Below are 15,259 nucleotides of genomic sequence, written 5' to 3' on the forward strand. Positions count from 1 at the left end.
TATGACTATTTTCCTATAACAACAGGAAAAGCCTATGTACAGTGCACACATAATCAAAGCCTGTTTCAATAATAAACTTTAGAATTCATTTGAGAGTGCTATGACTAAGACTCACTTTAAAGAAAAAAAGCTTCTGTTAGTATTGGTTAAATTTTGAGTAAACATGAGTAAACACAGATGTTTTAAAAATTTCTTCTCTTTGTGTAAAATGGGTGTTTTTCCTGGCATAGATACCTGAGTCTTCATTTATGTCATGATGACTGGCAGAGTGAAATTTGCCTCTGTTCCAGTTTTCTCTCAGTTTTGGCGCTTAGGTGGAAGGAACTTGGAAATTTTACTGATGATGAATTGTCTTACAGCTGCAGCCTCTTGACATTCGTGTGATTCCAAGGCAATAGGAATCTGTTTTTAGATCCTGTTGAAATTGCTCTTCCCACAGACAGTTGTGATTATGTCAGAAATTCACTTTGAGGTCAGGTGTTGTCATGGTACTTTCATTTTTGTCTGCTGAGCTTGATCATTACCATGGCCTACCCTGACAAAGGAAGGGCAAACCAGAATGTCTCACAGGTCGCTTTCAGAATTTTCCCCAAATCATTTGTGGTGCTGGGAATTTGTTTAGAGCGGGATGCTAGTAATGCCAGGTTGTGGATTCCAGCTCTGTACGTGCCATTCACTTAAGGGTTGGACTCCATGATCCTTGTGGGTCCCTTCCAACTCTGAATATTCTATAATTCTGAATTCTGTGATTCTGACTGCAATAGATGTGATTACTGGGATGTCTGGAGAGAATTGTGAGGCAAGATGTGTTACACCCATGTACTGGTTTGGTCTGGTTCTGGTTTATTTTACTCAACCAGATGTGTAAATGGGTACCTGAAGACCAGCCTGTTACCCTTGGGCAACACATTTCAGTCTCTGTCCCGCTCTGGAGGAGATGAGAGCTGTTTATTCTTTGCTGGGCTCTGTTTCTGAGTTCTGTGCCAGCCTGGCTGTTACCTTCTTTCATCACTTGTCCTACAATGCTGTTGCCTTCTCAAAGCCGAGTTGGATTGCAGGGTCAAGGTGTCTGTGCAGGCTCAGACTTGAGTTCTGGGCCTCACCTGGACACTGCCTTGGTGGTGAGGATTTGGTAGTGTTCAGGACTGATTTCATTTACAAAAGCTAAAATAAAATGAAGTAAAATCCAGACGCTTATGAGAGTATCAATAAGAACCACAAGAACTGATGTACTGGTTTGACTTGAGGAGCTTTTAGAGATTTCAGCTGGACCACTGTATTTAGTAACCATCAGTGGCTCTAGTTCACAGGAATGTCTGATCCTTTTTTGAATTTGTTCTCTAAATTAAAATGACTGCCAGGCCGTTGGTGCGAAAGACCTGTATGTGTATCCTAATGCTAACAGAAGCTTTCAGGCATTATTGATTACACAGCCACTCTTCACAGTACATTGAGTACCTGGATCCCTCAGTAAAAACATAAATAAAAGTAAGTTGGGAGGGGAAATTAAAGGACTGAAACCTTTGTGCTTTTGTCTGTAAGGAGGTTAGATGCTTCAATTTGACGTGGAACTGAGCTCTAAAACTCAGACCCGCTAGTTACTGAACATGAGCACTCAACCAAGACTCTAGGAAGTACCTGCATGTTATGTCTGCAGTTGGGTACACTTTCCAGGTATGGATTTCCTAATACCTATAAGTACCAAGTAATAGTTCACTTATTTCTGATGTGGTAAGGGTTAGAAAACTTTAGGGGTTTTTTTTTTTTGCTTCTTAGAAAGGTTCACAAAACAAGTGAAAGCAGAATAAGACTTTGTAGTTGAAAAATTAAAATCAAAACATTTCGTGTTTTCTTGTAAATATTCTAATATAGTTTCTCTTGTCTAGGTGAAATAAGTAATGATCCTATAACGTTTAATACCAATTTAATGGGTTATCCTGACAGACCTGGATGGCTGCGCTATATACAAAGGACACCATACAGTGATGGAGTGCTGTATGGCTCGCCAACTGTAGAAAATGTGGGCAAGCCAACCATCATTGAGGTATTTGCTTTCGAAAGTTCAAAAATGTGTATTTTGGTTTAGTGTGTAAGGTTCAGAACTGTCAACAAGTTCCCCCTTGTTTTGAATAGTTAATTACTATTCATATTAAAGTTGTATTCAAAATACAGAGCAAAAAACCTTTGTAAACAACTGTACTTGAATAACTGAATCATAATTTTGTACCATTCAACCTAAATATGGGTCAGACTTTTCCCCACCAGATGAAAGCGTTCAGTTAATAAGCAGTTGTGGGGTTTTTTGCTTATTTGTTTGCTTTTGTTTGTTTGGTTGGGTTTTTATGGTTTGATTGGTTTGTGTTTTTTCAATTATTTTTCATCAAATATGCCCTTGTTCATTATTCATGTTTATTGATATGTTTTATTTTAGGTTAGCACTTTTGTGAATTTAATTCTTATGAGTGTAACAATGACAAAAATGTATTTTTGAGAGCTAGCTATTCAAATGTTTAAAACCACTGATTATTCATTGAGCAGCAATTCAAAAGGGGAAAGGGACAATATTTTCTACCATGCATTTCATAGACAACAGACTGAATCAGACACTGTGGTTCACAGTGTTAAGAAATCTTTGCATTAACTTGCTTCAACCATTTTGCTGCTTCAGCAGTATATTTGCCTTAAACCCTTGATGAGTACTTTTTTTCCTATGTTGCATTTGATGTCGTTTTTCTTCCTCAAGAATGACAGCTCTGAATGTTAAGTTATACTGCAGGTAGTTTCACCCATGCTTAAATTTGTATACACGATTCTGTTTTGATTTCAGCAGGACAAATAACATCTGAGAATTGATCATGTGCAGAAGTTCTTACAGGCTTTGCTTAGTTTTATATAGAGAAGATCATTATTTAAAATTGCCAGGTTTTGAATGACACGTGCTTTTAGATTCTAGGATCTATATTGAGACCTCCATTCTAAGCATGACCCCAAGCCATATTTGAAGTAAATCTTGCCTAGCGTGCAAATTAATTCCTTGCAGTTCCAGTCTTAGATGTGGCTTTTCAATTAATTTTGTGGTATGTGAGGAGGGCAGATGGCATTTGATCCTTTTCCTTGTGCCCTCTGAGAGGAGTGATTGCATATTCCTGGCCTGAATATGACTTCCATCATGTTATAATTCCTGAGGGGATGTCGTGGGGAGGTCGCTTAACTGGAGGAGGTGTCATGATTAGGAGAGCCTAGCATTCTGCACAGCATTGCGGTAGAGCAGGTACCATTCTTGAGCTCAGGCTCCTTTGAAAGCTGTGCAAGGACAGTTTATATTTGGATGGAAATTCAGGACAGAGGCAATCTCTGCCATTCCTTGATGTGGTGCGTGAGGTATGCTGGCAGCTCGCGCTGCTGGAGTGCAGGCTCACAGTGGGTACTGCCCTGCTCCTGTACAGAGCTTGTATGACCAGGGGATTTGATTTTCTGGCTAGTGGTTCAACTGCTGTTGAATCAAGCCTTTGAAAAATTAGCAGAATTAGGACCAGAGAAATCTCAAATTTATTTTCTGTTAATTTTATAATGAAATTGTAATGTTAAACGAGATCTGATTGTGTTGGGTAAACTTTTCCCTCTTCACTTTAACAAACCTGCAGCAGATACTCCACAGCATCTTTCCTTTTCATTCAAATCCATTAAAAGAAGTGCAACATCTGTTTTATTTATTTAATAGTCAGTGTCACAGTGGTTTATGGCTCTGCTGAGAAGCAAGTTCTGTCACTATTGTTACTCCTCTGCCTCTCTTTTGCACTCAGAATGAGTGAACTGAAGTCTAAAATTAGAAAGAAAGTAAGTCTTTTTCTGTTTGTTTCATGAAAGATTTATCACCTTGCAGGGACAAAAAAGGTAGAGAAGATAATACATAATTATACTGATATCCAGCCTCGTTCTGTATTTCTTACGAATGAGCACTTAATCATAGTACAACCTTGGAATACAGTCACCCCTGAGAAGTAACCACTTGCATGCATTTCAGGTATCTTAGATATTTGAACTTTTAGATTAGTATCCTGGCATATTTTATTCCTGAAGGTGTATGTTTCAAAAAATAAGAGTCACAAACGTTGCATCTACCTCCTAGTTTTCACTTCCCCTACATTTACAGATTCCAGGATTTTTTTAAAAACTACTTGTTTTTGGAGCATTATTTTGAATCTTTTCATGGAGTGAGACTTCACAGGGACCAGAGCTAAAACTAAATAGCAGTCCCAAAGATGAGAATTCCTGACATCCCAACACTTTTTCCTTTAAAAAACCTCTCCATGTAGTTTATTTCCTAGAAGCTATCAATGAATTTAGATCCTACAGTATTGATGGAGGGGGGTTGGAGGCTGTGTGGGGAAATGGAGAAACCAATCTGTCCTTATGGTGGCTCTTAAAGATAAGAGAAAGAATACACATGTATGGCAGAACACTTCTATCAGGACCAAAATATATTATTTTCACATATATCCCTTCATTTATTGTATTGTATGTATGTATTGGCTATAGACTGGTTAAGAAAATTCTGACTTGAAGGTAGTACTGCATTAAATAAATTGACCATACCTTTCAAATTTTATATTAGTGAGTGAATATTCATAGGTTTCAAAATAAGGAGGCAAAGTACTTAAAAACTGATAAGTATTTCTAAGTTATCAATGTAAGTTGCACTGATGTTTTATTTATATAATTTTCATTTTTGCATTGTTTTGTAATCTTCTCTTTTTCACTCTAGATCACAGCATATAACAGGCGCACCTTTGAAACAGCAAGACACAATTTGATCATTAATATAATGTCAGCAGAAGGTATGTACAGAATATAGCTGGCTGTATTTTTAACTGAATCAGCAAAACCCTTTCATGGGCTCCCACTTTTGAAGATAAAAACTGTAAAATAGTTGTCTGGTGTTCAAATCAAATGCTGGGGCACAGAGAAAAAGTATGAGAATTTTTTCTGCTTTAATTCATTTTGGTTTTGTATTCCAGATTATTTCTGTCATTCAGGACTGTTTTTCTTCACTCACAGTAAAATGTTTGCATCTTTGTTTTTCATTAAACCGCTTCTAATTCAAAATTTCCCTTGTCTTTTCAAAGGGACCTTACATGTAGGATTTCACTCTCTTTCTGCATGTTTCATTTTCTTAATTCTGTGTGTGCCTTATGTAACATGCAGTTGTGTAGGCAGAATCAGAAAAAAACAGGTTATGGCATATATGAACATTTGGACCTTAAAATAAGTTTTCTTTATCACATTTACATTCTGGAGTGTCACAAGTTGGAATCCATTATTGCTGTAGATTGGTTTTGGCCCCCAAATCAGCATGAATGTAGTCCTATCTGTTTATTGAAGTTTTACTGAGACTCTTTTCCTCTATTCTACTTCATCTCCCTGTTGTTTCATAAATAACTGAACGTTTTCAGCTCAAGTAGCAGCTAATGGTACTCTCTACTGAATTAAACATAATCACACTAGGTTCAAAATGAGCTAATTCAGACACAAGATTTTTGGAAAGGTGTATCAATCTTAAAGTAGTATTACATTAATCATTACTCCAGATATTTTAAAGATTTCTTTTCGGATTTATGGGGCCTTTGTTTAACGCAGCACTCTTTTTCATCCTAAATAGATTTTCCTTTACCGTATCAAGCGGAATTCTTCATAAGGAATATGAATGTAGAAGAAATGTTAGCAAGTGAAGTTCTTGGTGACTTCCTCGGAGCAGTGAAAAATGTATGGCAGCCAGAACGCTTGAATGCTATAAACATTACTTCAGCCCTTGACAGGGGAGGGAGAGTTCCACTTCCAATTAATGACATGAAAGAGGGGTAAGCATGTGTCAGTATGATGTTTTTGCCTCATTTTTTGTTGTTGTTGTTGTTACTGAGAAGCCTGATATTTTTTCAGGTTTTCTAGAAACTTTGCAATTGCTGTTTTATGTTTTGGAATTAGATATGAAAAGTTAAGTCATGTTCTGAGCCCCAGTTAGAGTATGAGTTTATTGTGTTAGATGCAACAGGGCACAGTTCCTATATATTGATGTTATAATCCAAGGAATACTAATAAATTCCATTAATTAGAAACTAGTTGGTAGTAAATATGGGGGGTTTTGTATTCCTAGTTTTACTTCTGAGCAGTCATTTGGCATGCTTTTCCAGTTTTTAACCATTCCCAATTCATTAAACTCAAAATTTTGAAGCGTGTTATGATAGAGCAGAGATTGCAGAGAAAGTTCAATTTCTGAGAGCAGTTAGCATGCAACAGTGTAATTTTTAGCTGTATTCATACTAAATGAGTTAATTATGTGATTCAATAGAACTGTTGACTTTCTTCTGAAAGTCATAAGGTGTCTGAGGAGCTCAGGTTACTGAGTGTAAACTGCTGTAGTGGACTGTTTCCAGTTGTGATCTGCAACCACAAATACTGTTCTGAACAGTATTTAACTGGAAACTTTTCCTTGGTAAAAGTGAAGATACCTAGTTATTTTTAGATCATTTTAGTTATTTTGGAGTTCAAAATACAAGATGTGTGCAGAAAATACTGGATTTTTCAGAGCCCTTTTGTGTCTCTGGAATTTTTGAGCACATTTAAAGAAGGAAAGAGACTTCTGTACTAGCCAGAGTAATAGTAGAGTCACTTAATACAAATGGCTATACTGCAAATATTGAGTTAGATAATGCCTACTGTAACAAGTGGCAACTGGGACCTAATTTCTGTTTCAGAATCCACTGGTACATTATAACCTGGTGCAGCAGACTGTATTTTTCAGCAGTGTTCCATATACCCAAATATGACAATGAACAGTACAGTCAGTATAATAGCTCTTATTTTATATATGGTAATGCTAAATCAAGTATTAGGTTAACCTTCACCTTTCAGTGTTCTGAAGCAAATGTTGTTGACCGTGCTACAGTATGCAATCTTTCAGAAGAAGTGGAGGTTAGCATGTTCATATCTGTATTAGGTTTAGCAATAACTAGTCATTGTGGATTTGTTTTGAAAACATGGGAAGAAACTCTAAAAAATCTATGATGAGTAAGATTAAAGATTTCCTTTGAGCAAAATGATGCTATTTTAATATGATCTTCAAAAATAGTATTGATTTACTTACCTGAGGAAACCACACTTGGAGCTCCTTGACTTCATAGAAATTGGCACCACTGATGGTAATGAAACATTTACATTAACAAGCAAACCAGAATATGTTGTAATAAGCAGCTAGGAAAGCCCTTTTGATTTCAGTATGTTACTTGTATGCTTAAAGAGATAAAATATACTATGAAGAAAGATTGCTTTAAAAAGTAATTTCAATCTTTAAATAACAGCTGAATGTTACTGTGTACAGCAGTAATGTTTGGAAGAGTACATCATTGTCCCTTGGGGATTTGTGAGACATCCTGCTGCTCTGTCACTCATCTCTTTCTGCAGTGTGTATGTGATGGTTGGGGCAGATGTTCCTTTCTCTTCGTGTTTACGAGAAGTGGAAAACCCACAAAATCAGCTGAGGTGCAGTCAGGAAATGGAGCCTGTAATAACCTGTGATAAAAAATTTCGTACTCAATTCCATATTGACTGGTGTAAAATCTCTCTGGTGAGTTATTTTATTTTATTTATTGCATAAAGTGATGTTTGTAGAGTTTTTGTAAGAGTACCAAAAGTACAGGTAAGAGTTTTGCCAGTCTGGTCAGACAGTGTTGCCAGTTCCACTTTATTGTGACTGATATTTTTTTTCCACCTGGCAGATGCTCTTAAGATTGTGAAAGGATTTTGCTATGTGGGCTAAATTCTGTTAGAGTTGAGCCCCAGTGAACCACTGTATTTGTTTTCACTAGCAGTGAATTCTATAAATGGCCAGAGAGCTCCGGGGCTTAAAAAACTAAAAGTAATGAGAGTTGCAGTTCATTAATTCAGAATGCTGATAATGCTGGTTACACTTCCCTAAAAAGTCTGTACATACATACATGTTTCCTCAGATACTGATTCCACACTGACCAGTTAATACTACACTGTTAAAATTCTGTTCCTGAAAATTGTCTAAAACATATTTTATGTTAAAAATCAAATAGAAAAAGGAATGAAAGTAATGCTGACTAATTAAATAATAAATAGGAACATTTTTCTCAGTCAAGTGCAAGAAAAATGATAACCAAACACTAGAGTATTTGCCATGACAGGAGAATAATTCCCAGATAGACTTTTTAAGGTTGGGGGTTTTTTTAGTTCCCGTAAGGAAAATCAAGAAATAATACAGTTTTGGAAGAGAATGTTGCAGATAAATCTGAACATTGATGGTGAAGGTATATAAAATAAACTTAAACGGTTGTTGAGCTGCTTCAGACATTACCCAGGAGGAAGCTGAAAGGGAGTTATTAAAAACTGGATGGAAAAACTTATTGAGTATAAGGAAAGGTATTCATACACAAAATTGATTGGATAACTTCCCTGTCTTTTCTGCCTATACACTATAAATTAGGAAAGGTTCTAGAAGGCTGGAAAAGACTTATTTCAAAAGAATACCCAGATTATTTGCTTTTTATTGGCTTTCTGTTGAAAAATAGTAAGAGGCCCAAGTGTACACAGCAATACTTACCAGCACCTGAAAAATAGCAGAAGGCAGCTGGTCTTTGGCAAAAACAATCTCTATATCAATTCTTCCATTTCCTTCTACAAGGAAGAAGTAGAACCAAAGTGGAGCAGCAAATGTAATTTCTTCTTGGTAAGGTTTCTCACAAGCAAGCTCAGGCACATGGCCTAGTTGAAGCTAGGAACTAGTGGAGAGCTGGTTGGTAGCCATAATCATAGCAGAAGTAATAATAATGCCTGGCATTATTATTAATAATAATGTAATAATAATAATAGTTCCTTGTTAATACCTGGATGATGGAATGTGCTTATTAAATTAAATTTGTAGTTCCCCATGAAAGTGAAAGGATCTGAAGGTGCATTGAAGGACATGATGGAATTCAGAAAGGTCTTGAGAAATTGGAGAAACAATCTTGGACAACGGGATGAATTCTAAAAGTAGCAGCAGAGGGACAGTGCACTAATGCAAGAACAGTCAGCAGTGCCCATGCAGAAGAAAAGGAGCTGGTTAGGAGTACTTCTTCAGAAAAAAAATGCCTGATAGTGGCAGTGGCTCATAAACTAATCATGAAGCAGCATTGTCATGCTGGTTTGAGAAAAGCAGAGATCACCCTGGGGTGTGTAACAGGAAAAGGCTTTCAGAGAAGTGTTATTTTCTGCAGCAGCTATAACACATCCTTCTGGAATTCAGCACTTGTTTTGGCAGTGTGCCACAGTGACGGAATTTAAACTGTCTTAGAGGTGTTTCTGTTGCCAGCAGCATTTCTGCTGTAACCTGCTGCATCAAAGGGAAAAGGGAGCCAAGCTTCCCTCTATCTAATCACAGTCTGCTTTTCACAAGCAAGCTGAGAGACAGGAATTCTCCGCAGATCTATAGGCTGGGAGGGAGCTGAGCTCTGTGTCCCATATCCACAACTTAAGCAAGTGATATAAAATAGAGCCATCATATCCTCAGCCTCACACTATTTATGAGGTGGTGTTGACAGCACACAATCAAAGAGCGCAATTGAGTTTGGGAGTCCCACATTCTGCAAGGATGGGCAATGTAATAAATGCTGCACTTGAAGCTGCTCTCTGGCAGCGTTCTCACACTGTGTAAGGACCTCTGCAGTCACATCAATAGGTACATTTTTTTGTGCATTGTTAGGGTTTGAGATTCAGCTAAGCAGCCATGTAGAACTCAGTGTAGCTAACATAAGAGATACTCTGGAATTAATGAGCAGAGAATACATCAATTAATTTTTATTTAACAAACACACATATATATATGTATGTGTATGTGTGCCTGTACATTTGAGGTTCAGCAGGATTTCTGAAATTTCATAAAAATCTTTTCACCCGTTGCTTAAGCTGTAATACAGCATTTTATGACTTGAAGTGTAAATGATAAAAAAATGCCCATCATTTTCAAGATTTCTCAGTGAAAAGTCAGACAAAAGGTCAAGCAAATATATTTATTAGTATTAATGATCTGGAGATTAATGATCTTAAAGCTAGCACTGATAAAATTTGACAGTAACATCTGACTGAAGATAATAAAAAAAATGGATGCAGAAAATTAAGTCATCTGGGAATGGCAGGCAAAAGCAATAGGAAATCTAGCAGCAGGTTTATATTTCTAGGATCATTGGGTACACACACATAAAAATTGTGACCAGGGATGCAGCTTTTGGAGGTTAATTGAATTTGTGTGAGGGACACAATGAGCTGTCCTCTGCAGCTCGGTTGATGGCTCTTGATTTTTGGAGCACTGGATGTAAAGCATGATATGAAGGAGAAGGAGGAGGAAGAACATTGTAGGTACATGACTGTTCGTTTTTGCCACCTTTATATAAGAGAGGACAGTATTGTTATTTAGGAAGACTAGTAAGAAATGGATTAATTAATCAAAAAGAAATCAGAATCAGATTGTTTACTAAAGATGTTTACTGAATTTGTATTCAAATACTGTTTGTGTGAGATATGCCTAAAATTAATGTGTAAAAGACATAGTATCTCTAGTAGGCACAAAAGACAGTTACTTATCACACTGATCAGAAGCTTCATAAAATGTAAGCTTCTATTATTTGAAAAAAGTGGTTGGATTAAATTGTATAGAATTTGTAAAATGTGTAATATGGATCTTTTTATATGTTATGGTTAGTTAAATACCTGCCTGTTTTTACACTCTGTTACTTTGTTATTTAATTGTCTTTTTTTCCCTTCTTTTCTTTTCCTGGGTATCAGGTGGACAATACAAAACAAGTTTCCACCTTTCAGGAAGTGATTCGTGGAGAGGGAATATTACCTGATGGTGGAGAATACAAGCCACCTTCTGATACACTGAAAAGCAGAGACTATTACTCGGATTTCCTAATTACACTGGCAGTGCCCTCGGCAATAGCACTGGTGCTTTTTCTAATACTTGCCTATATCATGTGCTGCCGACGGGAAGGAGTGTGAGTACTTTTAACATGCTAATAAGTAACTCTTGATTTTTCTAAGATTATAATGCATAGAAGGTTATTTGTTAGAATATCTCCATTCAGTTCATTATAAACATTTAAAACAGGCCAAAAGGTATCTGCTTGTAATACTGAACTATTTTACACTTAAGCACATGCACTAATTTCCAAGCGAGTGAATGTAGGGCCTTAAGTTGTTCTAGAAAGCGTTAAAATACTCAACATATGCACAAAACTCCCCAAAATCTCCACATGTGCACAGCTCTCCAAAATGCTCCCAGCAAATAAAATACTAATAAAGGATCATTGGTAAAGGAGAATATTAAGTAATTTCTAAAATGCTAACTTTCATAACATAAACATGGTTGAGGAGATTAACTGAATTTAGACATGTTATCAAAGAAAAACACATAAAAGGAAAGCAGCAAGTAACGTGATTTCTGCCATTTCTTACACAATCTGCAATTTCATTTTGTCACAGAATTTATTTTAGCCAGAAGCTTGTTCTTTAACCTGCATTTTTCATTTCCCTGTGTGTGTGTCTGTGTGCCACCACTGTCACATCTCTCTATGTGCGTTCATCAAGGCCTCATCATAAACCCCGTTGCAAATGCTGCCAAGTTGCGTTTAGCAATAACCTTGTCAGCATTTCTACATCATGTACTGTTTTCATCATCAGATAGATTAATGTTCCAACTATCAATGCTATTATTTAATTCATAAATTTTGTTTTGTTTTTAGGGAAAAGAGAAACATGCAAACACCAGAGTAAGTGTCTTCTTTCCTGTTATTTTTCTTTTACCATTTAATTTTCATTCTCAGTAGCTTGTCATGCTTCATACATATGTGTCATAATCTTCTTTCATTCTCTCTAATTCATGGTTTAATTCATAAATGTGAAAGCTGCTTTTAAATCAAACTCTTGGCAAGGATAGAAGACCAGAATAAAAAGGGTTTGAAATTAAAGACTGTCAATTCAAAATAAAATAGTGCTATTAGAATAAACATGTTAATGTGCAATTAATACTCCTGGTTATTGGACTTTCCAACCTGTCTCTTAAAGGCAGTAAACAGGAGAAGAAATATCCTGGAAGGTAGCCAGTGCCTATAATATGGAGTGTTTTAAAATTAATTTACAAGCTTTTTATGAATCTACAACAAGAATCAGGAGTTAACCAAAACTTTAACTGCAGCAAATAAATGGTATATCGGCCCCAAACTGCACAGTCTTGAATCCTATGAAAAATATCTATTCAGACAGAAAAATCTAATGGAATAATTACTGTCTTAAAAATTAAATAAATCAAATATTTATTAATTTCACTATGTGAAGGTTGTAATTGTTGCGCTGTAGTCTGTAGCACGCATCCAAGTCCTTGTAGTGTAGTAATAATAATAATTGCAAAATTCTCTCTGTTTCGATAGAGCACTTAAAGTCCATATTCGCTATTTTATTTCCTTCTGACGCAGCATCCAGTTGGTGCACCACAGTGCCATACAGAAATCAACCAAAGAGCTCCGTGACATGTCCAAGAACAGAGAGATCGCGTGGCCGCTTTCCACGCTGCCCGTGTTTCACCCGGTGACGGGCGAGATCGTCCCGCCCCTGCACGCCGACAGCTACGACAACACCAGCATGCCTCTGATGCAGACACAGCAGTAAGTGGTCACACTCATCTCTGCTTCGTAGTGCTCACTGCGCTGCCCGACCTAGCGGGAGATCCCAGTGCTTGTGCTCCGAAATGCGTTCATTATGGGAGGATTCAGTAATGACCCTCTAGTTCAAGATTGCTCTGATGGTTCATTTCCAGCAGGATGAAAGGCCTTCTGTTACGAGATTAAACGGCTGGCTTTCAGTCTGCAGGCTTGCAAGAGGCTTGGCATGGAACAGTTAGATTTCTGCATGTTTTGGAGAAAAACTACTTTGGACAGAGGAATCAATTAAAACTGTTCTATTTTAGGCACCCTATCTCTTGACCTGTATCTTTGGGGGTTCTGGTATAAAACTACCACCAGGTTGGTGGTAGTTTTATACCAGAAATTCCAGACTTTGTAAGTGGTTAGTCATGTACCTGTCACGCATGATTTGTGTTTGAAACATTGACATTGAACAGAAGAACATACTCTGTTATACAGATAGTTAAGTTCAGACTTGCCAAGAAAAATGCTCATAGCTCTCTCCCGTTTCCATTGCTGCCACTCTGTTTCCAAGACAGAAACCAGAAAAATAATTAATTCCTGTTCCTTAGATTTTATTTATCAGTAACTTAGTGAAACTAGTGAGGCAGACCCAGTGCTTTGCACACATTCTAATTCAGACAAGTCCATAGAGCTCTAGCAAAGAGGCATTTCTGGAAAGGTTTGGTTGAGGTGCCTGTGGCTGAGCAGATGGGAGGCAGTCACTCAGAACTGACTGGCATTTTCCAGTGCTGTGCTGTAACACCAGCTCCAGCTGGTACCTCCTCCACTGGCAGGCCTCCATGGCGCGCTACTGGTCCTGTGCCAGCTCTAACTCAGCCCTAATTTACACATGCTTGTCCTAAATTCCCTTCACAACGTAGATCCATGCTGCAGGACTGTTTTCTTCTCTCTGTTCAGAAGCTAAATTCTTCAGAAAGGATAGCTGTATAAATTATTCCTTGTACTAGTGCTGCAAACTGCTCTGCCCCATCTGTTACAGTTTCTTCTTTACTCAGAATAGCAGTTTTTATGACTGGGGTGCCAAATCCTGTACCAAAGGCTTTCTTGAGTTGTACATAGGGTATTTATCTGCTTCACCTACATTGTAACCCTTAATTCCTTCCTGTAAAAACATCTCTGTCTGGTAGCTGTTAAAACAGACACTTAAGAAGGGCACAAAAATGCAACTTTGCCTTGATAAGTGAATTGGTCTGACACATAGAAGTGGCTGACCATTCATTCCACAGCCAACAACTACGTTGCAAATGCTGTCACCTTCGCTGCATTCATGGAATATGGAATATTCACTTACAGAAACCAAATTTTGCTGAACTTCAGAAACTCTTGGTGACTCTTGTTGCCTCTGGCATTTCACCAAGTCTGAGTCTTTGAACGTAGCTGACAAGTGAAAGATAAGAACTACTTTAACACTAATTGTCTTTATTTCATTGTCTTGGCTAACTTTTGGACATCTGTATTTGCATAGTGAAAAAAGGATTATTGCTGCATAAGTAAAAGATATGAAGTGTAAATACTGAGCTTTCATCATAATACACTTCAGACTTTGTATGGAAGCATTAAAGATATTAAATGGTTTTTTATAGGAACCTGCCACATCAGACTCAGATTCCACAGCAGCAGAGTGCAGGTCAGTACTCAGAAAATACTGTAATTATTAAGTGACCAGTGGAAAAAAGTAGTCAAAATGTATACAGTCTGTGGGCAGTGGGAATAATTTTCAAATAGAGTAAAGTATTACTGAATTGTCATTCTAGAATTTTTTTTGACAAATCAGTGCAAATTTTGGCATGGGATTGATTAAACAAGAGAGAAATGCTATGTTAGGACTCTGCATGAGAAGCTGGAATTTGGTTCAGCTAATTTAGAAACCTCATATAAATAATTTTCTGTTACATGAAGCTACAGCCTGATTCTCAAATGCAGTTACATGGTTCGGATTCTGACACTTGATAGGAAATCTAAATTTCTAATTTCCACCAATATTAGTTAAGCTTTGATGAAGGAGCTCTTTATTGCAGTTACTAGACATTAAGTGTTGATACTGGGGAATCTGTGATGAGGCACATCCAAGCTTCAGGTTCCCTGTGTCATAATCATCACTTTTATATCATTCTCACAAATGCTCATGTACTGACTGTGGTCAGGAATGACCCATCAGACTGTCTCTCTACTTAGACTAGGGCTGTCTCTCTACTTAGCATCTCAGGTTTGAGAAAAACGTGCAGCCGTAGCCATTTGAGAGGGGATAAGGAACACACAGGGAAAAAGTAGAGGCCAAGTGTAATTTTTAAATATTCAAAGAGGCATTTAATCAAAACTCTAGAGAGATACATATGTTTTGAACATAATATGGGAACTACAGCTCCAAGCAGAAGATTTGTTTTAACTTAGGAGTGACATAAGCAACTCTTTCTTTTCACTGAAAATCCTTCTTCTTCATTACTGCTTTCGGGGATTAAAGGAGAATTTCGTATGACAACATTTCAAAGATTTGAGGCAAG

General features: G+C 37.2%; 1 protein-coding gene across 9 annotated transcripts in view; it reads left to right on the plus strand.

Moving 5' to 3' along the window:
- SGCE (sarcoglycan epsilon) overlaps window positions 1-15,259 on the plus strand; it is a 33,477-nt gene that overhangs the window by 13,715 nt on the left and 4,503 nt on the right. For 4 of the 9 annotated variants that reach the window (XM_040067569.1, XM_040067576.1, XM_040067613.1 and 1 more), the window contains 9 exons: window positions 1,887-2,044; window positions 4,766-4,838; window positions 5,660-5,858; window positions 7,459-7,621; window positions 10,840-11,051; window positions 11,799-11,825; window positions 12,528-12,716; window positions 14,342-14,385; window positions 15,220-15,254. In XM_040067569.1, the coding sequence (XP_039923503.1) occupies window positions 1,887-2,044; window positions 4,766-4,838; window positions 5,660-5,858; window positions 7,459-7,621; window positions 10,840-11,051; window positions 11,799-11,825; window positions 12,528-12,716; window positions 14,342-14,385; window positions 15,220-15,254 (1,100 nt within the window). The remainder of the gene's footprint in view (window positions 1-1,886; window positions 2,045-4,765; window positions 4,839-5,659; window positions 5,859-7,458; window positions 7,622-10,839; window positions 11,052-11,798; window positions 11,826-12,527; window positions 12,717-14,341; window positions 14,386-15,219; window positions 15,255-15,259) is intronic. The other 5 variants (XM_040067630.2, XM_040067584.1, XM_040067598.1 and 2 more) reach the window with 3 other exon arrangements.

The sequence above is a fragment of the Hirundo rustica genome, chromosome 1 (genome assembly GCF_015227805.2).
Source record: "Hirundo rustica isolate bHirRus1 chromosome 1, bHirRus1.pri.v3, whole genome shotgun sequence".
NCBI classification, from domain to species: domain Eukaryota; kingdom Metazoa; phylum Chordata; class Aves; order Passeriformes; family Hirundinidae; genus Hirundo; species Hirundo rustica.